The sequence below is a fragment of the Mustela nivalis genome (assembly GCF_964662115.1).
Source record: "Mustela nivalis genome assembly, chromosome: 1".
In the NCBI taxonomy this organism is placed as follows: Eukaryota; Metazoa; Chordata; class Mammalia; order Carnivora; family Mustelidae; genus Mustela; species Mustela nivalis.
In genome coordinates this window covers 122043182-122069933 of record NC_139020.1, presented here as the reverse complement: position 1 = coordinate 122069933, position 26752 = coordinate 122043182, and the positions used below count along the sequence as shown (strand labels likewise).

The 26752-nt window shown below is 36.2% G+C and overlaps 1 protein-coding gene across 5 annotated transcripts in view; it reads right to left on the bottom strand.

Annotated features, from left to right (window-relative positions):
- The window catches only part of PIK3CB (phosphatidylinositol-4,5-bisphosphate 3-kinase catalytic subunit beta), a 203417-nt gene that overhangs the window by 57327 nt on the left and 119338 nt on the right, over window positions 1-26752 (bottom strand). For all 5 annotated transcript variants that reach the window (XM_082690404.1, XM_082690405.1, XM_082690406.1 and 2 more), the window contains 4 exons: window positions 17259-17510; window positions 15813-15909; window positions 12406-12536; window positions 9455-9505 (listed from right to left, as the gene is read on the bottom strand). In XM_082690404.1, the coding sequence (XP_082546530.1) occupies window positions 9455-9505; window positions 12406-12536; window positions 15813-15909; window positions 17259-17510 (531 nt within the window). The remainder of the gene's footprint in view (window positions 1-9454; window positions 9506-12405; window positions 12537-15812; window positions 15910-17258; window positions 17511-26752) is intronic.

The window sequence follows — 26752 nt, the reverse complement described above, 5'->3', positions numbered from 1 at the left end:
AAGAAAATAAAAACATCAGTGGTTGCCAGGGTAGGGTGTGAGAATGAACAGGCAGAGGACAGAGGATATGCAGGATAGTAAAAATACTCTGTATGATATGATAATGATAAATATGTATCATTATACATTTGTCTAAACCCATAAAGCACACAACACCAAGAATGAAACCCAAGGTAAACTAAGGACTTTAGGTTATTATGATGTGTCCGTGTAGGTTTCTTTTTGGTAACAAATGTAGTGCTGTGGTGAGTGATGCTAATAATGGGAAAGGGACGTGCATGTGAAGGGACAGGAATATATGGGAAATCTCTGTACTTTCCTCCCATATTTGTTGTGATCCTAAAACTGCTCTTTAAAAAATATAATCTTGGGGGGTGCCTGGGTGGCTCAGTGGGTTAAGCCTCTGCCTTCGGATCAGGTCATGATCTCAGGGTCCTGGGATCGAGTCCCGCATCGGGCTCTCTGCTCGGCAGGGAGCCTGCTTCCTCCTCTCTCTCTCTCTCTCTGCCTGCCTCTCTGCCTACTTGTGATTTCTCTCTGTCAAATAAATAAATAAAATCTTTAAAAAAAAAAAATATATATATATATATATATATTCTTGGGCGCCTGGGTGGCTCAGTGGGTTAAAGCCTCTGCCTTCAGCTCAGGTCATGATCCCAGGGTCCTGGGATCGAGTCCCGCATCGGGTTCTCGGCTTAGCAGGGAGCCTGCTTCCCTTCCTCTCTCTCTCTGCCTGCCTCTCTGCCTACTTGTGGTCTCTGTCAAATAAATAAATAAAATCTTTTTTAAAAATAAAAAAATTTTTTTAAAAATCTTATTTTAAACATACATACACACACGCACAAAGACTATGATTACAGTGGTTTTATATTCAGATCCTCAACCTAGAAAGAGTATGCTTTATTTTACAGGCTTGACTGGGTTTCTCTGAAAAGTTACCATCACAAGTCATCGGAATTTGAAAATCAAACTCCTACACTTACACATCTTGAAACCTGTTACTGCAAACAACACAGAGTCTAAACTGTTCATTTTAGAGAAACAGACCACTATTAAGTTAAATATGGCAAAAAGCCAACAAACCTATTATAATTTTGTGAATCAAAATTAGACTCTACAGACCTACTGTAAGTAAATATCCTAAAGACCTAAGAGTAAACGAAGAGGGGAGAATAGAGGGTTAGCTGTATAATTGTACTATGATTGTTTACTAAGCTATGAAAAGCATAACACTGAATAAAGCCAAGGTAAAAATAAACAACTACCAGAAATGTGGCAGGAAGACCAAAGAAAACACAGAATCTTACATTCTTTTGCAAAACCCCAAATAATCAATAATGAAAACTTAAACTGCACAGGGTTAATGGTGAATTTATACATCTGTTCAAATGCTTGAACTAAAGTAATGGCAGAAAGCAATGAAGAGTAACATTCATATTCTCTTTCATTATGTTTAGATTTTTCAAAATCATATACATATTATGATGTAATAACCATTACTAACGAAAATAGAACAAAGCAAATATACTTTGCTATAAGTACATCAAAAAATGACTGTGCTTCTTTCCTCTTCTAAATGGGGGATCTGGTTTTGGGGGAGGGGAATGAAAGACTGGAAAACTCATTGGTCATTTTTTTTGGGGGGGGAAAGATTTTATTTATTTATTTGGCAGAGAGAGAGCGAGAGCATGCAGGAGCACACAAGCAGGGGGAGCAGCAGACAGAGGGAGAGGGAAAAGCAGGCTCCCCGCTGAGCAGAGAGCCCAATGTTGGACTCAATTCCAGGACCCTGAGATCATGACCAGAGCCAAAGGCAGACACTTAACCAACTGAGCCACCCAGGTGCCCCTCATTAGTCATACTTAAACTCAGCATGTTACCAGTATGCCTGCTGAGGACAGAATTAACTATGTGTGGCCAGACAAACTGACAAGAGAGTTACATGACTGGGAGACTGATTACAAACAGGGGATTAAGCAAATAAGCAAATATACTGTGGTTAACAGACATCCAGATTTCTCAATGTCAGAAAACAGAATTACAAATATTGAAAGGCAAAGGCTAGAAAAAATCCTGTAGTGGTGGACCTAATAAATTAAAAACATTGATAAGAGCTCATGTTTTTTAATAGATAAAGCAATATATCTTGGTGCTTATATATGCCCAAATATATGCAAATATATTATGTTACCTAGCTGTTTTGTGAAAAGGCCTAGATACAAGTGCATGCCAATAGCAATGAGCATATACAGTGCCCAAATCTTAGATTCTAAATACTTTCCACATATGGAATCAAGACTCTTAACATGTAATATTAAGTGGCATACACACAATACTCCCCTCTGCTCCTTAATTCTTAAGTGTATATTTCCTAAAAACAAGGTCATTCTCATACTTAACCAGAATCTGTTCACAAAAATCAGGAAAATAATAATGACATAGTTCTATTGTCTAATTCACATATTCCATTCAATTTTTCCAGTTTTCTAAACAATTCTTGTTATAGATCTAGGATCCAAACCAGGCTTAACTGTTGCATTTTGCTGTCATTTATCATTAGGTTTCTTCATTCTAAAACAGTTCCTCAGTCTTTCCTTACCTTCACTGACTCTGACATTTTCTAAGAATACAGGTCAATTACTTTGTAGAATGTTACTCAACATGTATTTGCCTAATGTTTTGTCATAATCAGATTCCAGCTATGTATTTTTGGTATGAATACAATGAATTGGTGGAGTGTGCCTCTTACAGGAGGCAAATAATGTTAATTTGTCCTATTGCTATTGATGTTAATTTTTAAAAAGATTTTATTTATTTATTTATTTGACAGAGATCACAAATAGGCAGAGAGGCAGGCACAGAGAAAGGGAGGGGAAGCAGGCTCCCCACTGAGCAGAAAGCCCAATTCAGGCTCAATCCCAGGACCCTGAGATCATGACCTGAGTTGAAGGTAGAGACTTTAACCCACTGAACCATGCAGGTGCCCCTTGATGTTAATTTTTATTACTTTATTAGGATAGTGTCTACTAGGTTTTTCTGGGATAAAGTTAACAAGAAGTATTTTGTGGGCCTGTTTTGAGACTAACCGTCCTGTTTCCCATCAAACTTTCACCCACTTGTTTTAATAAACATTTATTACTGTATCTCGCACCTAGGGTGCCTGGGTGGCTCAGCCTAACTGACTTAACAAGCATCTGCCCCAGCTTGGGCATAATCTGGAGGTCCTGAAATCTAGCCCCAAATCGGTCTCCCTGCTCACTGGGGAGTCTGCTTCTGCCTCACCCTCTACCTGCCACTCCCTGTTTCTGCTTTCTCTGTCAATGAATAAATGGAATCTTTTAGAAAACAAATGTGCCAAAATGTTAACAGGTGGGGAAGCTGAAGAAAGGCTATATGGGAATTCTCTGAATACTTCCTGCAAATTTTGACTTAAGTTTTAAAAAATCTTTTAAATTTTTGCTATTTCCTTTCCTAAAATTGAGGGCTATAAAAACTCCAAATCATTCTCCTAAAAAAACTTCCTAGGTAGATTTCTAGGACTTGTGAACACTGGCTTAAGTTATCACATCTGCATACTCCAAAGCCAACCATTAAAATTTTATGCCTGAGTTTCCACAGTAGAAAATAAGATAAAATTATAATATGGACGTTTTAGATTAGAGCAGGGTTTCTAAACCTCAGTGCTATTATTATTTTGTTGTAGAAGGATGGTCCTGTACATTGTAGAAATTTAGCAGACCCCTGAACTTTACCCACCAGATGTCAGGAACACCCTCACAACCAAGAAAACCTCTAAACAATGCCAAATGGCCTACAAAGGGCAAGTTAGTCTCAGGTTGAGTTCCACTAGATACGAAGATAAAAACTGCCAATTCTATAACCATAATTCACAAGGATCACATTTTTCCTATTCTACAGACCCAAGGTCCTTGGCATACAACCAATTTAAAAAATACTAACACCTATTAGGATGGCTACTGTCAAAAAACACAAAAGTGATGACAAGGATATAAAAAACATTGCTTTTGTAGCTGGTGGGAATGTAAAATGGTACAACTATTGTAGAAAACAGTATAGTAGTTCCTTAAAAAAATTAAAAAGAAAACTACAATATGATTCAGCAATTCTACTTCTGGTTGTATATATATCCAAAAGAACTGAAAGCAGAGTGTTAAAAAGATATTTGTATATTCATGTTCATAGCAGCATTAGTTCAAGTCCAGCATCGGGCTCCTTGCTTAATGGGGAGTCTGCTCCTCCCTCTGCCTCTGCCTGCAGCTCCTCCTGCTTATACATACATTCTTTCTGACAAATAAATAAAACCTTAAAGAAAAATGCAAGTTAAAGTAGTGTGACATCAATTTTTTGTCCAATGGATTAAAATACTAACAGGGTTAAAAAAGTATTAAAAGGGCAGGAGGACATGTAGAATGATACTAAAGCTCTTCCACAGTGCGGCTAGGGTTATAAAATTTAAGGTATTTTAAGGTATGCAATTTGGCAGAATTCTTATTTTAAAAGGGATGCTTTTGATCTAATAATTTCACTTCTAAGAATCCATCGGATAAAATACATGTATGTAGGGGCATGTGGCTGGTTCAGTCAGTGGAACATGCAACTCTTGGTCTTGGGGTCAGGAGTCCCCATGCTGGGTACAGAGCCTACTTAAATAGATTATTAAATACATTTAAAAACACAAAATACATATTTAAAGAAGTATCTCTAAAATATTCATTACAACACTATTTTAGTAAAAACGGGGGAAAAAACACAAAAAAACCCCAGGAGTATGTATGTTCAATAACTAATAGCTGCTAATAATGCCACAGAATGTTGAAAAAACTTTAAAAAGTGGGGAGTGCCTGGGTGGCTCTGTCAGTTAAGCTTCTGACTCTTGATTTTGGCTCAGGTCATGATCTCAGAGTCCTGGGATCGATCCCTGGGGGTCAGAGGCTTTGTACTCATTTGGGAGACTACTTGAGGATTTCTATTCCACTCCCACTGCCTTTCCCAGGACCTCTCCCTCTGTTCACACTGTTACTCTCTCTCTCTCTCTCAAATAAATAAATCTTTTTTAAAAAGTAAATAAAAAGAGGGGCGCCTGGGTGGCTAAGTGGGTTAAGCCTCTGCCTTCGATCTCAGGGTCCTGGGATTGAGCCCCACATTGGGCTCTCTGCTCAGCGGGGAGCCTGCTTCCCCCTCTTTCTCCGCCTGCCTCTCTGCCTACTTGTGATATCTCTCTCTCTCTGTGTGTCAAATAAATAAATAAATAAATAGTCTTTTAAAAATAAATAAATAAAAATTAAAAAGTAAATAAAGAGAAGTGAACCTCTGAAAGAGACAAAATCCACAAATGCATTAAATTAAAAAAGGAAGAAACTATATGATCTCATTTATTTTTTTTAAAAAAGGGTATATTATATATAAAGGTATGTAAATCCATGTATTGCATTAGGATTAGAACCTATAAGCTATACTCCTGACAAGTTATCTCTGAGGATAAAAAGTAGATGGCAGTTATAGGAATAACTTTAATTTTTGGTTTCACCATTTATTAATTGTACTATGCCCTCAATTTAAAAAAAAAAAAAAAAGGCACATCAAATGTGGGCCAGAATAGCACAACCTCAGTAAGAAGGAAACCTTCTGATTTAAGTGAGGGAGCAGTTAAAAGCATAAGAGAAATAGTAAAAATTATCAGTTACCCTTCTGATACTTGGGTTCAATATAAAGACTAATAAAGGATAACAGAAAGAGGAATTAGAATGAAGATATCTTTATATAACTATTATCTCTGAAACCTAACACTGTAATTATCTGTTTTGGTACAAGCTTATTTTATTATACCTCACAGATACTGTGCTATATTTTTTTCACAAATTGAAGGCCTGTGGCAACCCTGCATTAAGCAAGTCCATCAGTGCCATTCTTCCAACAGCATTTGCTCACTGTCTCTATGTCTCATTTTGGTAATTCTCTGAATATTTCAAACTTTCTCATTATTATTATTCTTGTCACAGTGATAGGTGGTCAGCAATCTTTGCTGTTACTACTGTTAATTTTTTGGGGGTGCCATGAACCATACCACAGAAGATGGCAAACTTAATAAATGTTATACCCATTCTGATTGTTCCACCAACCAGCTGTTCCCATCTCTCTCTCTCTCCTAGGGCTTCCTCATTCTCTAAGACACAACAATATTGATATTAAGCAAATTAATAACCCTACAATAGCTTCTAAGTGTTAGAGTGAATAAAAAAGCTGCACGTCTCACACTTTAAATCAAAAGCTGTAAATGATACAGCTTAGTAAGAAGGCATGTTGAAAGCCAAGACAGGCAAAAGCTAGGCCTTTTGTGCCAAAAAATTAGCCAAGTGGTGAATCAGAGGAAAAGTTCTTGGAGGAAATGAAAAGTGCTACTCCAGTGAACACATTAATGACAGGAAAGCAAAAGAGACTTATTGCTATATGGAGAAAGTGTTTGTGGTATAGATAAAAGATCAAACCATTCCCTTAGGCCAAAGCCTAATGCAAACAAGGCCCTAATTCTCCTGAAGTTCATGAAGGCTGAGAGAAGTGAGGAAGTTGCAGAAGAACAATTTGAAGCTAAAAGAAGTTAAGAGGTTTAATATCTCCATAACATAAAAATGTAAGGAGAAGCAAGTGTTGACATAGCAGCTGCAAGAGGTTGCCCAGAAAATCTAGCTAAGATCATTAATGAAGATGGCTACACTAACCAACAGCTTTTCAACGTAGATAAAATAGCTTTCTATTAGAAGAGACTGCTATCTATGACTTTCACAGCTAGAGAAAAGAAGTCAATGCCTGGCTTCAAAGCTTCAAAGGACAGATGGACCTCTCTTTCTGGGCACTAAAACAGCTGGTGACTTTAAGGTGAAGCCAGTGCTCAATGACCACTTCAGAATCCTAGACACTTAAGAATTATGCTAAATCTAGTCTGCCTATGTTCTATATATGGAGCAACAAAGCCTGATGGCAGCACGTATGTTTACAAGATGGTTTAATGAATATTTTATGCTCACTACTGAGACCTACTGAGACCTTCTTTTTAAAACATTAATGCTGACAATGCTCCCGATCACCCAAGAGCTCTCTGATGGAGATGTATAATGAGACTGATGTTGTTTTCATGCCTGCTAACACAATATCCATTCTGTAGCCCATGGACGGAGAAGTAATTCTGACTTTCAAATCTCATTATTTAGGACATTTATTTCATAAAATCAAAGGTACATACAGAGTGATGCCTCTGATGGGTCTGGGCAAACTAAACTGAAAACTTTCTGGAAAGGATTCACTACTCTAGATGCCATTAAGAACATTTGGGATTCAAGGGAAGATGTCAAAATATCAATATTTACAAGGAGTTTGGAAGAAGTTGATTCCAACCCTCACAGATGACTTCGAGTGGTTCAAGAACTCAGTGTAGGAAGTAAATGCAGATACGGTAAAAAGAGCAAGAGAACTAGAATTAGAAGTGAAGCCTGAAGATGTGACTGAATTGCTGCAGTTTCACGAAAAAAGCTTGAACGGATGAAGACTTGCTTCTTACGGATGAGTGAAGAAAGTGGTTTCTTAAGATGGAACATACTGCTGGTGAAGATGCTGTAAAGACTATTGAAATGACAACAAAAGATTTAGAATATTACATAAACTTACTTGAGCAGCTGCAGGGTTGGAGAAGACTGATCTAATTTTAAAAGAAGTTCTGCTGTGGGTAAAACGCTACCAAACAGATTGTATGCTACAAAGAAATCATTCATAAAAGGAAGAAGAGTCAATTAATGCAGCAAACTGCATTGTGGGCTTAATTTAAGAACTGCCACAGCTATCCCAATAACCTTCAGCAACCCTGACCATGATCAATCAGTCGCCATCAACATCAAGAACTTCTATCAGCAAAAAGATTACAACTTGCTGAAAGATCAGCTAATGATCAGCACTTTTTAAAATAAAAAGTATTTTTAAATTAAGGCATATACATTGTTTTTTAGGCATAATGCTACTGGCACATGTGACAAACTACAGTATTGTATAAACCTAACTTTTATATGCACAGGGAAACCAAAAAATTCACAACTAATGTTATCATGATTTTCCCTTTATTGCAGTGGTCTGGAACAGAACCCATAGTATCTTCAATATAACTGATGGACAAACTGGTAAGTGTATACTTGTAATAAACTTCTTTTATTACACTAAAGAGAAGTGCTCGAAGTATTTATAGTAGATGACTTGCACTGCAGGACTATGGATATTTTTGAGAACTCCAAGGGCAAAGGAGAAGACACCCTGGGCCAGACATTTCTTCAACTAGCCAACATAACATAGTGCTTTGATTCTGTGTAAATGATAAAAATATACATTATCTCCATTTTGCCACCTGGCCTATTATTGCCATTTTATGTAAATAAAATGTATGTTCTATACGGAAAACACATAAAAATTATAAACAGATGAACATGAAAAAAGAGTATCAGATTAGACTCAGCAACGTCTTAAACTATTTTAACAGTCAAAAAATTAAGCTAAAAGTATAAGTGATAGAAATATTACAAATATTGTAAACTAAACAAAATAATCTATTTTGTCATCTCTGGTAAAAATGATAGGCATAGTGTGTATGCAGAGATGCCGTATGTCCCACAATATTCTTTCTGCTCTTCCTTTATTAACTAGGATCTCTTATTCTTAGTCAAGCACATGCCTGGCCAACTAAAGACTGTATTTCCAGCCTCACCTGTGGTTAAAATATGGCCATGTGACTAATTCCTGGCTAATAAGATGTGAGCAGCAATGAGGCATATTAATGATTTCCTCAAAAAGAATAGGTGTGGCCTCTATTCTTGCTTTTCCTGTTCCTGCTGGCTGGACCATAACAATATGAGAAGCTGAAGCACTAGTATTAAACCATGAGACAGAAACTACATATTAACAAGACAGAGCACCAAGATGGAAGAAAACTGGTTCCCTAGCACTGTAAATCCTGACCTGATTATATCTGCTGTTACATGTGAAAAACAAAGAAAATTACAGCCTCTTCATTCAATTGAATAATATTTAAAAAAACAGTACTGTTACTCGATGAGGAGGTGCCAGAGCGTCTCTTAAAGACTAGCTACTGAGGGCACCTGTCTGGCTCAGTCAATAGAACATCCAACTCTTGGTCTCAAGGTTTGTGAGAGCCTACTTTAAAAAATAAATTAACTAAATTAAAAAAAAAAAAACAAACAAACTGCTAAGCCTGTGCTTATATCAGAAAAGGGTTTACCATTGAACACAGAATATCTACAAACAGCTGCCATTCAACAGAACATTAGTATGTACATATTCACATACAGTCTGTAAGTCATCAGCATAAATCAGATAAAGGTAACTAAAAATGAACACAATGTTATAATAAGAAAGGGCCATTTAAAATCTTGATACTTACTGATACATTAGCACTGTCACTGCTTGCAATCTCAGCCGCCTTCTCAATTATCTGTTAAAAAAAGTTTTTAATTAAATTCTGGTGCTTGTATTTGTAAAATTTTTTTTTAATTTTTTTTTTTAAGATTTTATTTATTTATTTGACAGAGAGAAATCACAAGTAGACGGAGAGGCAGGCAGAGAGAGAGGAAGGGAAGCAGGCTCCCTGCTGAGCAGAGAGCCCGATGCGGGACTCAATCCCAGGACCCTGAGATCATGACCTGAGCCGAAGGCAGCGGCTTAACCCACTGAGCCACCCAGGCGCCCTGTATTTGTAAAATTTTAATTGTAAATTATTATAATTGTACTTAGACTACAAGAAACAACATAGGGTCTGGCATTTCTATACTGTATAATGTAAACATGATTTTTAAGTGAAAATGGTATTATGTGGGGATTCCCAATCTTCAAACTCCTGACAACTAAGAGTCAATGGTACTGTGACTCCCAGGGTACACTACTAGATAAAATAAGCAATGGTTTGAATATGTATGTGAAAGAATTCTTTGGTATGTGAAAGAATTTTAAATATAGGTAAATATTTTCTGATTAAGAAAATGCAAAGATATGTAAGAATTACTAAATAAGTAAGTTTTTCTCATTTGTCATTTTTTCCTAAATTAACATAAAAAAGTAGACTATCAGGGGATAATCTAAAAATATCTTTTGAATTTTTTTACTTAAAAGGGGGCTCTGATTCTTAAAAAGATGGGAAAATCAGTGGTTAAAGAATCTGAAGAGGGGTGCCTGGGTGGCTCAGTGGGCTAAAGCCTCTGCCTTCGGCTCAGGTCATGATCCCAGGGTCCTGGGATGGAGCCCCACATCAGGCTCTCTGCTCTTCAGGGAGCCTGCTTCCTCTTCTCTCTCTCTGCCTGCCTCTCTGCCTACTTGTGATCTCTGTCTGTCAAGTAAATAAATAAAATCTTAAAAAAAAAAAAAAGAATCTGAAGATTTATATCCAGTTACTGACTTACATAATACTAAATGAATAATTTAACTATATCCACAAATGTAAAGTGCAGTGATAACTGTTATCTTATTTCATACAGTTTTTATAATGACCAAATGAAGTTAGTTATTAAAATTATCAATAACCATAAAATTGTCTTGAAAAGCAAAATGTACACAAATGATCACAACAAAAATCATTAAATTAAATAAAAAGAATACAGGGAACTTTCAATTTTTCTATCTGTATTATTTGATTTTTTAAATGGTGCACTTATAAATTATACAATTTTTATAAAATCCCAGTAAGTATATTTATATATATTTAAAGACAAATCCTCTATCACAAGTTGATCTTCAAAGACGGACTCTCTAAGAGATTACAAAGGCAAAAGGAAAGTTTAGTGACTCAAGCAGTGTTGAAATAAAATATTTTAAAGAAGCTGGACTTCTCTTGAAATATAACATGAAAACTACATGTATCTGCATAGGATAGTCATAAAAATGGTTCAAAAAGCACCTCATTTGATCCAAAAGAAACTATAAATGATTGCTGAACACATACTATTAAGCGAACACAAAAACAGTCATAGCATGGAGTATAAAATGTATCACAAGTAACTATGCCTTCTGGTTAAATTGCTATTCTTAGCACTCTTTTTTTTTTTTAAAGATTTTATTTATTTATCAGAGAGAGAGGGCGAGAGAGCAAGCACAGGCAGACAGAATGGCAGGCAGAGGCAGAGGGAGAAGCAGGCTCCCCGCTGAGCAAGGAGCCCGATGTGGGACTCGATCGCAGGACGCTGGGATCATGACCTGAGCTGAAGGCAGCTGCTTAACCAACTGAGCCACCCAGGCTATTCTAAGAAATAAAGCCATGGCAGGAATGCAATGGATGAGTCAGAAATGCACCTTTTCCAACTCAGTGTACACTAAGGTAGATGGTTCTTGACATATGTGGGATTTCAACTGTATAACCACAAAATTTAATTTGGTTGTATATTACTGATTAGAAAATCATTTCAGAAGAATTGGAAATGAAAAGTTACCTTATATGGAAAAAATTCAATGAAAATGAGAGTAAAGAAGAAACATTAGGTAACATTAATTTATGTATTACTTTAAAAATTTACTCTATACAGGTCTGGCAATGCTGAATTTTAAAATACAATTTAGTTTAAAGATGGATTAATATAAATATTATTTAGTATAATACTGATTTTTAAAGGAAGCTTTTTCTCACATAGATGAAGGGAATAAACTTGTTACTATCTGAGAATCTGCTCCAAGATTTTCTCATAAAAATTGCATCAATCATACCTGCAACAAAGATGCCATATGAAGATAAAACATATGACTGCTTAGCATATGTTCAGAATGTAAATTAGCATAGCCCCATTTTCAACTCCAGCAGATATCCTCCTGGTACCTAAGATAAGCAGTTTGTGTATACTAAGAAAACAGGTTTAGAAATGGAAGTCCTTGCTATAGATTCTACACAAGTAACAATACCTTAGGAAGTCTTACTAATAGTAATAGTCAACATAAATCTTCTGTTTTTTGAATACCAATTCTGACACAGCAGTGACCATGTCTTTAATTCCTAAACTAAGATGCCGGGCAAGCTTCAGTGTACGTATCACATACTCAGACTTATATAAATGCATTTACTATCATTTTAAATTGAAAAGAACCTGAGAGAACAATTATGATTTTCTCATTTTATAAATGAGAAACCTGACCTTCAAAGATATTATGTTTCACCTGGTCAGTGATAAAGCCAAGATTAAATAAAAATTTAGTTGGCTCCATGATCACTGGTCTTTCCACTGAACCAAGCTGCGAATGTATGTGACATTTTGAAAGAGAAACAAACATGGAAAGCTTAAACTATAAACATGCAGAGCCAAGAACTAATGATTCAGTGATTTTCATGCATACTTATTCTTTAAATAATTAGCTTACCTTATCGAAGGGAGGATAATAATAAGGTTGTTTTTTATTTTCTGGGAATTTGATATGCAAAGCTGTTGCATTTTCAGTATATGGATTTGTTTGAACAGTTCCCATTGGATTCAACATTTCTTCAAGTTCATCTAAAATATACAAATAATTTTGATTCTTAAAAAATGTTTTTAAAAACTAAACTAAAATAAATCCTTAGAAAAAAATTATTTTACAACTATGCCACCTAAGGAATTTGGTAGACAATCATATCAGTAAGCTTCTAACTTTCTGTTTATACTTGACAAAAGAATTTAATGTGAGTTTACATACAGCTCTAAAATGAGAAAGTTTATAAAAATACCCACCTCACCTCTTTCTTCAAATTTGACTAGTATTCTCAATCTTGGGAAAAAAAAAAACTTAATGGAAACTGTTCTCCATCAATATAACGTGACTCACAGAATTTATATTACTTCACCACATATATGGACTCCTTATTTTTCCATGGTCATCACAGTACCCAAACTGATATTCTGAGAATCATCAATGACATTCTTTCAGACATATCTAATGTTGTTTATGCTTCTCAATTAGCCCATCAACTGCTGATAACAGTTAAAGGGCTCTCTGATAGTTTCTGCAACACTCCATTCAAATGGTACTCCTTTAACTGAATAAACTGCTTATTTCTTTAAGGCACTCCCTCTGCTCCCCCATGGTACATTCACAAAATTGTGCATGGGATTCTTAGATTTCAGTGTTCTCATAAAACTTTCATTTCACAGATAAGTAAACTGTTGAAGAGACAATAAACTCAAGAGAATGGAATTAGCAGTACAACCTAAAGTCTCTCCTCTCCAAACTATTATCTCTTTCTTATACTTATACAGACTTTTAGCACAGCTGTTCTCTCCTAAAGAAATAAAAATCCACTGTGTCCAGGCCTAATGTCTAGATATTATGCATACTCAAATTATTTACAAATGCTAGAAAATATTCTTTTTAGTTATTAATTTGAGAGAGAGAGAAAGAGAGCAGGAGCAGGGGTGGGGTGGTGGGGGGGAGGCAGACTCTCTAGTGAGCAGGGAGGCTGTTGGGGTGGGTGGGTGGGGGAAAGGTAGGAATCCCAAAACCTGGTGTTAGTGACCTGAGATAAAATGAAGGCAGATGCCAACCACCTTAGCTACCCAGGAGTTCCACTAGAAAATCTTTGAGTTATTTCCACGTTTCAGCTCGTTGATCAATTCTTCGCTTGAGTTGTTTAATACTCTCAAATTTCAGATTCCATTGTCACCCAGAAGGGAGAAATTCTCATTTATATACCTCTAAAGCAGATTTCTCAGCAAATTAAAATCCTACACTTATACTATCTAGTAGCATTATACTCCTTTGTTTTACCACATACAATCTAGCTAAGTAAAATGTAGCATTTTAGTATTCTTACTAACAAACATAGAGAGGTAACCTTGCTTGAAAGTGATTACCAAAAAAGCACTCTAATATATTTTATAAATAGAATGTACAATTTGGTACAACCTCAACTGGAGAGCAATTTGTGATTATCAAAATAACAAATCTATTTATTCTTTTTTTATTTTAAAATTCCAAGTTTTTTAAGTTTTTATTTTAATTTCAGTTAGCTAACATAGAGAGTTATATCAATGTCAGGTGTACAATAACAAATGTATTTATTCTTTAACTTAACAGACCCACCTCTAGGAATTTATCTCAGACATATACCTGCACATAAGCAAGATTATTCACTGTAACACTGCTTAAATTATCAAAAGGTAAGTATGGTTTAAGAACAGCAGCAGAACTCTATATAGACAGATAAGGTTAAAGGAGCAAAAAGGAGAACACTGCACAGAATGCTATTTTAAGACTAGAAGAAAACTAGAAATCTACATTTGTATTTCCTAGTGTATATGCAAAGAAATCTGGAAAGATAAAAAAGCAACCAGTAATGTGATTATATACCATTTAATGATGGCCTAGGGACTCTACACAATAGATTACTTGTAGTTCCTTTTTTTCAGCTTCACTCCTACTGCGATAAATTGACAATTCTAGAGCTCATACATGCATAGCAAATGTGTTCATTTATTATTTTTCACATTACATTTTGTTAGAGATAAAGTCAGGCTCACAGTATGCCAAGTTAATACTGCCCAAAATTGTCTATTTTACTAAAAATACCAGTCGAGTTGCTTGGTGATTCTGGAGAACATGTGTGAGTCTAAATTAAAATTTTCAAAAAGGTGTAACTGCTGAAATGCATAATTTTTACTCTAACTATGAAGCTCACAGTTTCTCTTAAGAAATATATAAATGCACACTACTCTCTTATATTTGGGGGAAAACATGCAGTAGTAAAAACTACTATAGGTATATGAGGAAAGAATAGTAACTGAAGAATATATACACACATAAAATATTAGAACGTAATTTTTTTTTAAAGATTTTATTTATTTATTTGACAGACAGAGATCACAAGTAGGCAGAGACTCAGGCAGAGAGAGAGGAGAAAGCAGGCCCCTGCAGAGCAGAGAGCCTGATGCAGGGCTCAATCCCAGGACCCTGGGATCATGACCTGAGCTGAAGTCAGAGGCTTTAACCCATTGAGTCACCCAGGCGCTCCTAGAACGTAAGTTTTCAATATGTCTGTAAATAACTGATTATCCAAAACCAATTTCTCAGATGCCAACTACTAATAAACATTTTCAAGTATCTCTCACCCAAAAAATAACTTTAAAATGTAAGTAATTTCACAGTTTTATTAACTGTATTAACAAACTATGAAGGCAGGGGGGAATGAAAACAGCTATTATAATGCAAAGTTTATACTAAAAATTTCAAACATCCAGGAAACGCAGTATGGAATAATGGAAAGAATCAAGCAGTCTTCTGTACAAATCCTACTTTTGAACCAAAGTGAACCTAGATTGTAAGTCTTACAAAACTGGTTTCCTTATTGGGGTGCTCTGAATAGTACTTCAGAAATATAGGCATATGGAAGGTGCTCCTCTTAGCTCAAATTTCAGGTTAAAGCCAACTAAACACTTGCTGTGTTTTTACTATTCCTCCCATATTAGTGAATGTTCCTTCTATTAGTGTAGAAATTTAGTACAACTAGAAGCAAAAAGGTTGTTACAAAGAAGATATTGTTCCTTAGGAGAATTTCTCCAAAACCTATAAAAATAAAACTTTTAAAGCAAGAACATATTCACCAGGATAACAAATATCTTCAGATACAAATCACTTTTAAATACATTAAAACAATCTGCGGGCATCTGCCTTAGAATAAATAATAAAGATACAAAAAGATGGTTTCTTTTCTAAACTGAAAGAATAGTGAGTCATAAAGAAACTAACTAGTCCACATACCAAAAGTTACTCTTTAAGGATTAGGATATAAATCTTACCAGGAAATGAAGACCAGCTGTGCAATATTATGTCTCCAGATCTCAACTGTCCTTTAAAGTCAAAAACCATCGTATTTACCCATGCTACAGGATAATGCTGTTGAAAAAGATACCACTGTATAAATATCCTGAAAAAGAACTTCAGAAGGTAAACATGTACATGCCCTTTGTTTCAAAAATTTAGATCTAGAAATATCTAGAGTTCCAGACGATTTCCAAAAAAATCATCCTAAATAAAACAAGCTGTACATGGAAAAATGTTCTAGATCTTTACAATGGTTCAAGAAAACTCTGAAAGTCAATTAATGTCTCATGATGAAATAATGTATCCAAAAAACATTATTTCTTATATAAACAATGCAAATGATGAGGAATTTTTAATGATTCAAGAAAATACGTATGATATATCAGGTTATATGTTTTATGAGCTTTACACCTCATTAAACCTTAATGTAGTAGAAGACAATGTCTGTAGGTATTGTAGAATTTATTTTTATTTCTTAGAAGGAAGCCTAGACACCTAGATCAATTAACTTGGTCACAGTTTATCAAAAAACCTTATAAACAGTCAAATACTTTGAGTAAAATTCTTTATCAGTGTAAGAAAAAACACTAAGGAAGTACTCTTCCATGACTTTTACACCCTAAAATTTATTTTTAAAAAACTGTATGATAATAACCAGAGGAAAAGCCTGCTTAATTCTTACATTAAAGAATAAAGGACACAAATTCATGTACATAAATATAGCAACCAGTTTTTTTTTTAATATATAAAATTCATGTCCCCATCCCTCCAAAACAACTTTTCATAAACTTAAAAGAAAATGAAAAAGACAGGACTAAAAATATGAAATGGAATATGAGAACAGGCACACCATCATCCTTTTTCCTTAATTTCGAAATCTAATAAACTGAAAACTAAAAGTTTATTCATAATTCATATGAGAGCAAAACATGGCCAGAAATGGCATGAAGTTAACTAATATTCTGCATTTGTCTCATTTAATGTGACTATTCACATACTTCACTGCCAAGCAATGATGTGTTTGATTACAGATTTGTGATCCAGGCCCCACAGATGTGTTGAATAAAGTATACTGTACAATCTTTCTAAAATTCACATAAATCTGAATGTTTGAGCATATGTGGCACATAGAATTTCAGTTAAGGTATTGTGGAAATATAGTTTTCTAATCCTTTCATTCTTTTTTATCTATATTTTTTAAAGTATTATATTTATAATGGAACACTTACAATACGGTATTTGCTAAAATAATTTGGCAAAAGAGAAATAAATGAACAGAATATAAAAAATGAAGATCTATCATCTTTTTAAAATCACTTCATAGGGATGAAAGTTATACGCTATCATTTCACATTACTCAATTATTTCAAAGTCTCTTAAAATTATTCCATTGAAAAAATTTTTCGGTAGTGTATAATTACCACTTTCCCAGACTTCCGAATGGTCTGATATTTAGAGGGATTAATAGTTTTAGTTGACTTTTTTGTTTTCACTTTATCCAGAACTGCATAAATAGCAAAACATAATCGAGCCATTCGTGGCAGGTCACAAGTATTTATATCAAATTCCAGTGGTTCATTCCAAATGTGATCATTTTTCCCTGATATCTCTGAGCTTACGATGGTTTTACAGAGAAGTTCAGTACCATGAAAAAGGCCAGCCCTGACATGAACCTGTAATAAGGGAGACAAAAACACAGAATTAGGAGTACTGCACCACTGAAACACCTCCCCTCTGAAAAACAAACATCTATTAGGAGAAGCAGCACACCAACTCTCGTCCACAGAAACATCAGGCTGTAAGTATCAGTATATAATTCACTAAACTGTTATTTTAACCTGTTTTCACGTAGTAAACCAACTAAAAAATGCAGTATGTCTCAATGGTATAAACAGATCTACAGAAACTAAGACCGTAAGTATGAAAACTACTATCATATGTTCACCTCGAATGACTGCATTTACTTGGGGTGTCTTGTCTTATTCTTTGTATAACTGGAAAGTAAGTGATAGATAAAATGTCTCTGAAATCTCTTTCTACTTCTTAATAATGTATGAACTGGACATTCTAAGACCCACCTTCTTAAAGATATTCTATCCATATTTACAATTATTCTACACATCATTGTGTTTAATTTTTTCCTGAAGACACAGGTCCAGAGTAATTCAGGACATATGCAAAATGTCCAAGAAAATTTTACTCAGTCATTCATATAGCTTTTTATGACATAACCCAATTATCTCTAAATTTAAAACTGAGTAGTACAGAAGTAGAACAAATAATCCTTACGTTTATATGGAATCACAAATAGCCAAAGCAACCTTGAGAAAGAATACAATCCCAGATTCCAAGATATTCTTCTATAAAGCTAAAGTAATCAAAATAATATGGTACTGGCACAAAAACAAAGACATCAATCAATGGAACAGAATAGAGAGCCCAGAGATAAATCCACACTTACCTGGTCAATTAATCCACAACAAAGAAGGCAAGAATATACAACAAGGAAAAGATAGTCTCTTCAATAAATGGTGCTGGAAAAACTGAATAGCTACGTAGAAAAGAATGAAACTGGACCACCTTCTTATGCCATATACAAAAATAAACTCAAAATGGATTAAAGACCTAAATGTGAGATCTGAAATCACAGCACTCAAATTACTTCCACATAGGCTACAATTTTGTGGATACTGGCCTTAGCAACATTTTCCTAGATATGTTCCTTCCAGCAGCAGAAGCAAAAGCGAAAATACACTATTGGGACTAAACCAAATAAAAAGCTTTTTCACGATAAAGAAAACCATCAACCTAACAAAAAGGCAGTCCACTGAAAGGGAAAAGATATTTGCAAATGATGTATCTAATAAGGGATTAATATCCAAAATATATAAAGAACTTACACAACTCAACACCTCCCCAAAATCAAAGAATCCAATTTAAAAATGGGCAGAGGACCCGAACAGACATTTTTCCAAAGAAGACATTCAGATGGCCGAGAAACATATGAAAAGATGTTCAACATCACTAATCATCAGGAAAATGACATCAAAACCACCATGAAACATCACCTTATACCTGTCACAATGGCTTCAGTCAAAACAAGATATAACAAATGCTGATGAGGATCTGGAGAAAGGGAATCCTTGTGCACTATTAGTGGGAATGTAAATTAGTGCAGCCACTATGGAAAACAGTAAGAAGTTTTCTTGAAAAAGTAATAATAGGAATGCCATATGACCCAGTAGTTCCACTATTGAGTATTTACCCAAAGAAAACAAAAAAACTAGTTTGAAAGATGTATACACCCCTATGTTTATTGCAGCATTATTTATAATAGACAAGGTATGTAAGCAACCCAAGTGTCCATCCATAGATGAATGGATAAAAAAAAGATGTGGGGGACGCCTGGGTGGCTCAGTTGGTTAAGCAGCTGCCTTCAGCTCAGGTCATGATCCCAGCGTCCTGCGATCGAGTCCCACATCTGGCTCCTTGCTCGGCGGGGAGTCTGCTTCTCCCTCTGCCTCTGCCTGCCATTCTGTCTGCCTGTGTTCACGCGCTCTCTCTCTGACAAATAAATTAAAAAAAAAAAAAAGGATGTGGTGTGTGTGTGTGTGTGTGTGTGTGTGTGTAATGGAATATTACTCAGCCATATCAAAGGATGAGATCTTGCCATTTGCAACATTAGAGGGTATTATGCTAAGTGAAATAAGTCAGAACGAAAGACAACTTCTGCATGATTTCACTTATATGTGAAATCTAAAATCAAATGAACAAAGAAAGCAGGAAAGACCCATAAATACAGAGAACAAACTTACGGTCGCTAGAGGGGTAGATGAAGGGGATGGGCAAATGGGTAAAGTGGAATAGGAAGTACGTACAGGCTTCAAGTTATAGAATGAATAAGTTACAGGGATGAAAGGTTGAGGATAGGGAATATAATCAATGGTACTGTAACAGTGTTGTACGGTGACATATCGTAGTTCCACTTGTGATGAGCACAGCACAATGCACAGAGTGGTACAATCACTATGCTATACACCTGAAATTAATGTAACATTGTGTGTCAACTACACATCAATAAAACTGGTTGACTAATAAATTAAAAAGTAGGTGGTGAAAGTAGCAAAACAATACGAAACACAGACTGACTTTATGGTCAAATGTTTTTACGTTGATTTATTCAAATGTGATCTTAGCACACAGTAGTACTCAATTTACTAGTTACTGAATAAATTAATACATGTGAATATATAGGTTCATTTTTTATAGGTTCATTTTTAGTTTAAAATGGGCTTATCAATAAAAACTAACTTATTAGAAGAGTTACTATCCTCATTTTGAAAAAGGTAATATCAAGAATACCCATTCTATCAGAGACAGAAACATTTTTTTTTGAGACAGAAACATTTCAATAGAGATAAGAAATTTTAAGTAATACCATCAATTTTAAAGTTATAAATACTTATATTAGAATTGAGTTTAAAAGCGTTTAAAATTGTTTTAATTACATAAATAAAACTACAGGTTAGTTCATAATGTTCATAGTTCATATAGTCAGTTCGTAATGTAACAGGGAAAGAACGGCTTACTTTAATGAACAGTATTCATTTATCTATCTCCAACAAAATAAACACAGATTGGAGTGCCCAGATGACTCAGAGCCAGATGTGCGGCCAATCTCACAACCCCTGAGACCAGGACCTGTGCTGTGTGGGGTCTCTCTCCTTCTACCAGTGCACCTCCCCCTGCTCACACACACAATCTCTCTCTCTCTCAAAATAAATAAAATCCTAAATAAAAATAAACACAGATAAAAGGGTTAGATATGTTAAAGTCATTAAAAAGCAAAAATGTAAAAGCTAACTACTGAAGCATGGTGATGGGTTCACAGAAATTGATTACACTATTCTCTCTACTTTTGTGTATGTTTGAATTTTTCCATTAAAAATTTTTAAGCTAGGGGCTCCTGCATGGCTCAGTGAGTTAAAGCCTCTGCCTTTGGCTCAGGTCGTGATCTCAGGGTTCTGGGATCGAGCCCCGCATCGGGCTCTCTGCTGAGCAAGGAGCCTGCCTCTTTCTCTTTCTCTGCCTGCCCCTCTGCCTACTTGTGATCTCTGTCAAATAAATAAATAAAAGCTTTAAAAAAATTTTTTTTAAGCTAAAGAAAATAAGTTATTCCAAATACATATGGGTTATTTCTACACAATAAAGATTAAAGTAATAGGGAGTACAAAGAATTGCTAAAAGCACCTCCAGTAAATTTTCAGGCCACCAAGAATTTTCATCTGAATACACACCTGATTGCCCTCAAATTCACAGAAAAGGGATTATTCCTTCTACTCAAAACCTCTACTTCCATCTTGTTCCAATTTCCCAAGTACTTAGACCTTGCTCCTTTGTTTCTCTGAATTGGAAAAATCCCCTCCCCAGCAGGCTATAAAACCTAAGCATTTCTCACCTATGTCAAGCTCAAACAAAAACCTTCTTTGGAACCCAACTAATCATAATGAGAATGGTGCCAGTGTCTGTCTACTCATGTTTCCTACTTTCAAAATACATAATCAAGCCTATACTGTAATACAAGAGGAAAGTGATTTATAATATAATCTATTTTTAAATTTTTAAAAATATATTGATTTTTTTTTTTTTAAGTAGGCTCTATGCCCAATGTAGGGCTTGAACTCACAACCTTGAGATTAAGAGTCCCATGCTCTCTCAACTGAGTCAGCCAGGCATCCCTATAATGTACTTTTTTTTTCCTACAACGTACTCTTAAATGAAAAATAAAATAATTCAATCATACTCACTAAAAGCATATTCACATTTTGATGGTGCAAAGAAATTAATACAAATAAAACTAATTATGGTAGGATAGCAAGAATATTGGTGATTTATCATTCTCTTAAGTAATCATAGATTGTATTTTATAATGTTATCTTTAAAATATTTTAAAATTACTATTCTAGAAAGTACAACAGAAATTAGCTAAATGAACTTAAATTTAAGATCCTAAATACAGGCATAACACCAAATGCTCACAATCAATTCAAAACTCATTAAATTTAATGCAAACGTGAGTGAAAATGGGAATCAGTTTAAAAACAACTACTGACAGTGCCTGGGTGGCTCAGTCAGTTGAGTGTCTCACTCTTGATTTCAGCTCAGGCCATGATCTCAGGGTCGTGGGATCCAGCTCTGCACTGGGCTTCACACTCAGTGTGGAGTCTGCTTGAGATTCTCTCTCTCCCTCTGCCCCTCCCCCCAATTCACATGTGCACACGCATAAACTCTCACTCTCTCTCTCTCTCTCTGTAATAAATAAAATCTTTTCTTTTTTAAAAACCCATCCAAGATTATCTGTTTTTAAACAGTGTCAAAATCTTAAAGGGTGCCTCAGTGGCTCAGTGGGTGAAGGCTCTGCCTTCAGCTCAGGTCATGATCTCAGGGTCCTGGGATGGAGCCTCGCATTGGGCTCTCTGCTCAGCAGGGAGCCTGCTCCCCACGCCCCGCTCTGCCTGCCTCTCTAACTACTTGTAGTCTGCTGATCAAATAAATAAAATCTTTTTAAAAAAATCTTTAATAAATAAATCAATAAATAGAAAATGTCAAGATTGAGCAGCCATAGCCTTAAGCAACTTTTAAGTCCATGCCTCTACCCTACCTTAAATGCTATTTCCCTGTGTTCCCCGAAATAAGGCAAAAAGTCTGGGGATTTATTTTTACTCTGTGAAGAATGTAACAATAATTATAAAGAAGGATTTATACAACTGCACGATTAGGAAATCTTTGTATTTTCCTTTACTCTATACTCAAAATAAACTGTGAGACACTTATCATAGTAGTAGAATTTTTAATACCCAAGACAAAAACAGAAATAACAATTATTCTTTTTATATATACATATGAATAATTATTCTATAAAGAAAACTGCAATTGCCTATAAGAACCATAATTATTTTCTCCTAAGCAATGAAAAAATGGCCCTATCATGAAATGCTCAACAAATGGCATTTAGTGTTAGTAAAATTATATGGGAAGTAAAAAGAGCACAAAATCCAGATTTCGAAGTTTTCCTTTTCTCCTTGATATACCTCAGGAAGACTGAGCACGTTAATAAACACATAGTGAATGGTAATTTTAGTTTATCAAGAGGTTAAAAAAAGTTCCACCACTATCATACCAGTCATTATCTTAAAAGAAGTTCAACAGGAAGAAAGGAAAGCGGTGCCTATTGCCTAGGCAAAGACAAACTCCCCTGGCATGCCTTAAGAACTGAAACTACTATGGCACAGCTAGAGGCACATCAGGGGGCCACACTGGTGCTTGGGTTGGAGAGGTGAACAGCAAAGTCAGTGCCAACTGACACTACTAAACAGGAATGGAATTTTTTTTTTTAAGATTTTATTTATTTATTTGACAGAGAGAAATCACAAGTAGGCAGAGAGGCAGGCAGAGAGAGAGGAAGGGAAGCAGGTCCCCTGCTGAGCAGAAAGCCCAATTCAGGCTCAATCCCAGGACCCTGAGATCATGACCTGAGTTGAAGGTAGAGACTTTAACCCACTGAGCCACACAGGCGCCCTGGAACTTTTTTTTTTTTTTTTAAAGATTTTATTTATTTATTTGATGGAGAGAGACGGGGGGGGGGGGGGCACACACAAGCAGGGGGTTGGGGCAGAGGGAGAAGCAGGCTTCCTGCCAAGGAGAGAGCCCGATGTGGGCCTTGATCCCAGGACCCTGATATCATGACCTGAGGCGAAGGCAGGCGCCTAAAAACTGAGCCACCCAGGCGCCCAACAGGAACAGAATGTAAATCACAGAAAGACTGTTTTGTTTTCAGGTAAGAGAGAAGTTTGGGTGTAAGGTAAGATGTGAAAACAGAGGCAAGGAGATCACTGGGGAGAGGCTGTTGCTGTAATTCAGGGAGAGACAATGAATGCTTGAGCTATGAAATGGTACGGAAGACAAAGAGGAGAGAATGAATAGTAAAGGATTTCAATGAGGTAGGATCAACAGTATGTGATCAACTGAATAAATATGGTAAGTAAGGGAGAGTGGTGACTCCAGCTGCTTTACCAAATATAAGAGGAAAAGGAGTTAAAGGAGTTAAGAGAATGAGCTGGGGGACACTAAATAAAGTTGGCTTTAGAAATGTGTAACGGGGCACCTGGGTGGCTCAGTTGGTTAGGAATCTGCCTTTGGCTCGGGTCATGATCCCAGGGTCCTGGGATAAAGCCCCATGTTGGGATCCCTGCTTAGCCGGGGGCCTGTTTTTCCCTCTCTCCCTGTCACTCTTCTCCACTCATTCTCTCTCTCTCTGTCAAATAAATAAAATCTTAAAAAAAGAAACAAAACAAAAAGTATACACTGAGGTATGTGAAAACAGGAGTCTGGAACTGAAGAGATAGCCAGGCTACAGCCAACAGCTTGAGAATCATAAGTGAAGGAGGTATAGTTTTTTCAATTTTCTTAAAAAGAGGATATCAGTAATTGTTTTTCAAGATATAAAGAATCCAAATGACATGAAAAACACTAAGAGGTGTTGCTGAGGCAGGGTGCACATGCCTCAAGCAAACAATCCATGGGATCTCAAGATCTCCGTAGTGCTTGCTCTTCTTCCCCTCGGCCACACAAACCCAAACAAATCTAGAACTGGACTTTCCCACCACACCCTAGCATCTCCAAATCACTACCTGCTACATCTTACTCTCTACTCACCTCCCCTTCCAAATCACTCTGACACTCTTACAGGATAATCTCCTTACCCTCTTTAAGGCCTCCATTTCAATGACCAATACTCCCCCCAATCCCCACTTTTCTCTATCACCTTTGTCGTCCTTTGCCTTCACCAAAACTCTCTGTCAATGGGTGTCTCTCCTCTGTCACACTCATCTGAATTCTCTATCCTGGAAAAACCTAATTAACTGCCTCTCCTCCATACTACATGGTTTGGGGTCAAGACTGACCAGTCTCAAATGTAAAATTATTCTTTCATCATTACAAGAATATTTCTTACCTTTAATTAACTGCTGAAAACCTGCATAATCATTTACTCTCCTATAAGATGAGAACTATTTTTTTAAAAAATGCAAAGCCTCTATTTAAGCTCCTTTTTTTTGTTGGGTTTTCTGTTACCCGAAGATGCCATACTTTGATGGATACCTCCTGTCAGTCAAACTACTCTATTTAGAAGTTATAAAATATTAGAATAATGAAATACTAGTCCATTATTATTTATAAGGTAAGGAAAGCAAGTAAAGAGAAAGATTGACTTATGTAACGAATAAAAAAATCAGAATCTAATACTCACCAATTATAGATAGAATACTACTAAATTTTGAAGTCATGTCAGTGGGGCAGAATGAGAATGACATATATGTTGGGATGAAGTAAAGGGTTTAAAGAGTATTTTTCTCCCAGAAAAACTCATGCTGCTTCATATGCACCCAAAGCTCCACAAATCTCCAAGTAAAGATATATGGCAGCGGGCAGGGAGGGGGAGCGCCTGGGTGGTTCAGTGGGTTAAAGCCTCTGCCTTCAGCTCAGGTCATGATCCCGGGGTCCTGGGATCGAGTCCTATATCGGGTTCTCAGCTCAGCAGCGAGCCTGCTTACTCCTCTCTCTGCCTGCCTCTCTGCCTACTTGTGATCTCTGTCTGTCAAATAAATAAATAAAATCTTAAAAAAAAAAAAAGATATATGAGGGGTAAGGTGGGAGCTGTCATGTATTATCACACGATCCTCCTCTTAGGAACTTCATGTCCCCCCCCCTTTTTTTAAAAAGATTTTATTCATTTATTTGACAGACAGAGATCACAAGTAGGCAGAGAGGCAGGCAAAGAGAGAGGAAGGGAAGCAGGCTCCCTGCTGAGCAGAGAGCCCGATATGGGGCTCGATCCCAGAACCCGGGGATCATGACCCGAGCCGAAGGCAGAGGCCCTAACCCACTGAGCCACCCAGGCGCCCCTCAATATTATATTTTAAGTTTAGCCAGTGAAAAGATTCTATAAAGGAAAGACATGTGAGAGGTGCCTGAGTGGCTCAGTCAGCTAAGTCCAACTCTTGGTTCTGGCTCAGGTCATAATCTCATGGTCATGAGATGGAGCCCTGCTTCAACTGACATGCTCAGTGAAAAGTCTACTTGGGAGTCTCTCTCCCCTTCTCCCTACCCACGCTCTCTCTTTAAAATAACAAATAAATCTTTTTTTAAAAAAAGACTGAATGACAGACAAAAGGCTGATATCCAGGATCTATAATGAACTCCTCAAACTCAACACACACAAAACAGACAATCATATCAAAAAATGGGCAGAAGATATGAACAGACACTTCTCCAATGAAGACATACAAATGGCTATCAGACACATGAAAAAATGTTCATCATCAATAGCCATCAGGGAGATTCAAATTAAAACCACATTGAGATATCACCTTACACCAGTTAGAATGGCCAAAATTAACAAGACAGGAAACAACAGCTGTTGGAGGGGATGTGGAGAAAGGGGAGCCCTCTTACACTGTTGGTGGGAATGCAAGTTGGTGCAGCCTCTTTGGAGAACAGTGTGGAGATTCCTCAAGAAATTAAAAATAGAACTTCCCTATGACCCTGCAATTGCACTCCTGGGTACTTACCCCAAAGATAAAGATGTAGTAAAAAGAATGGCCATCTGTACCCCAATGTTTATAGCAGCAATGGCCACAGTCGCCAAACTGTGCAAAGAACCAAGATGCCCTTCAAGGGACGAATGGATAAGGAAAATGTGGTCCATATACACTATGGAGTATTATGCCTCCATCAGAAAGGATGAATACCCAACTTTTGTAGCAACATGGACGGGACTGGAAGAGATTATGCTGAGTGAAATAAGTCAAGCAGAGAGAGTCAATTATCATACGGTTTCACTTATTTGTGGAGCATA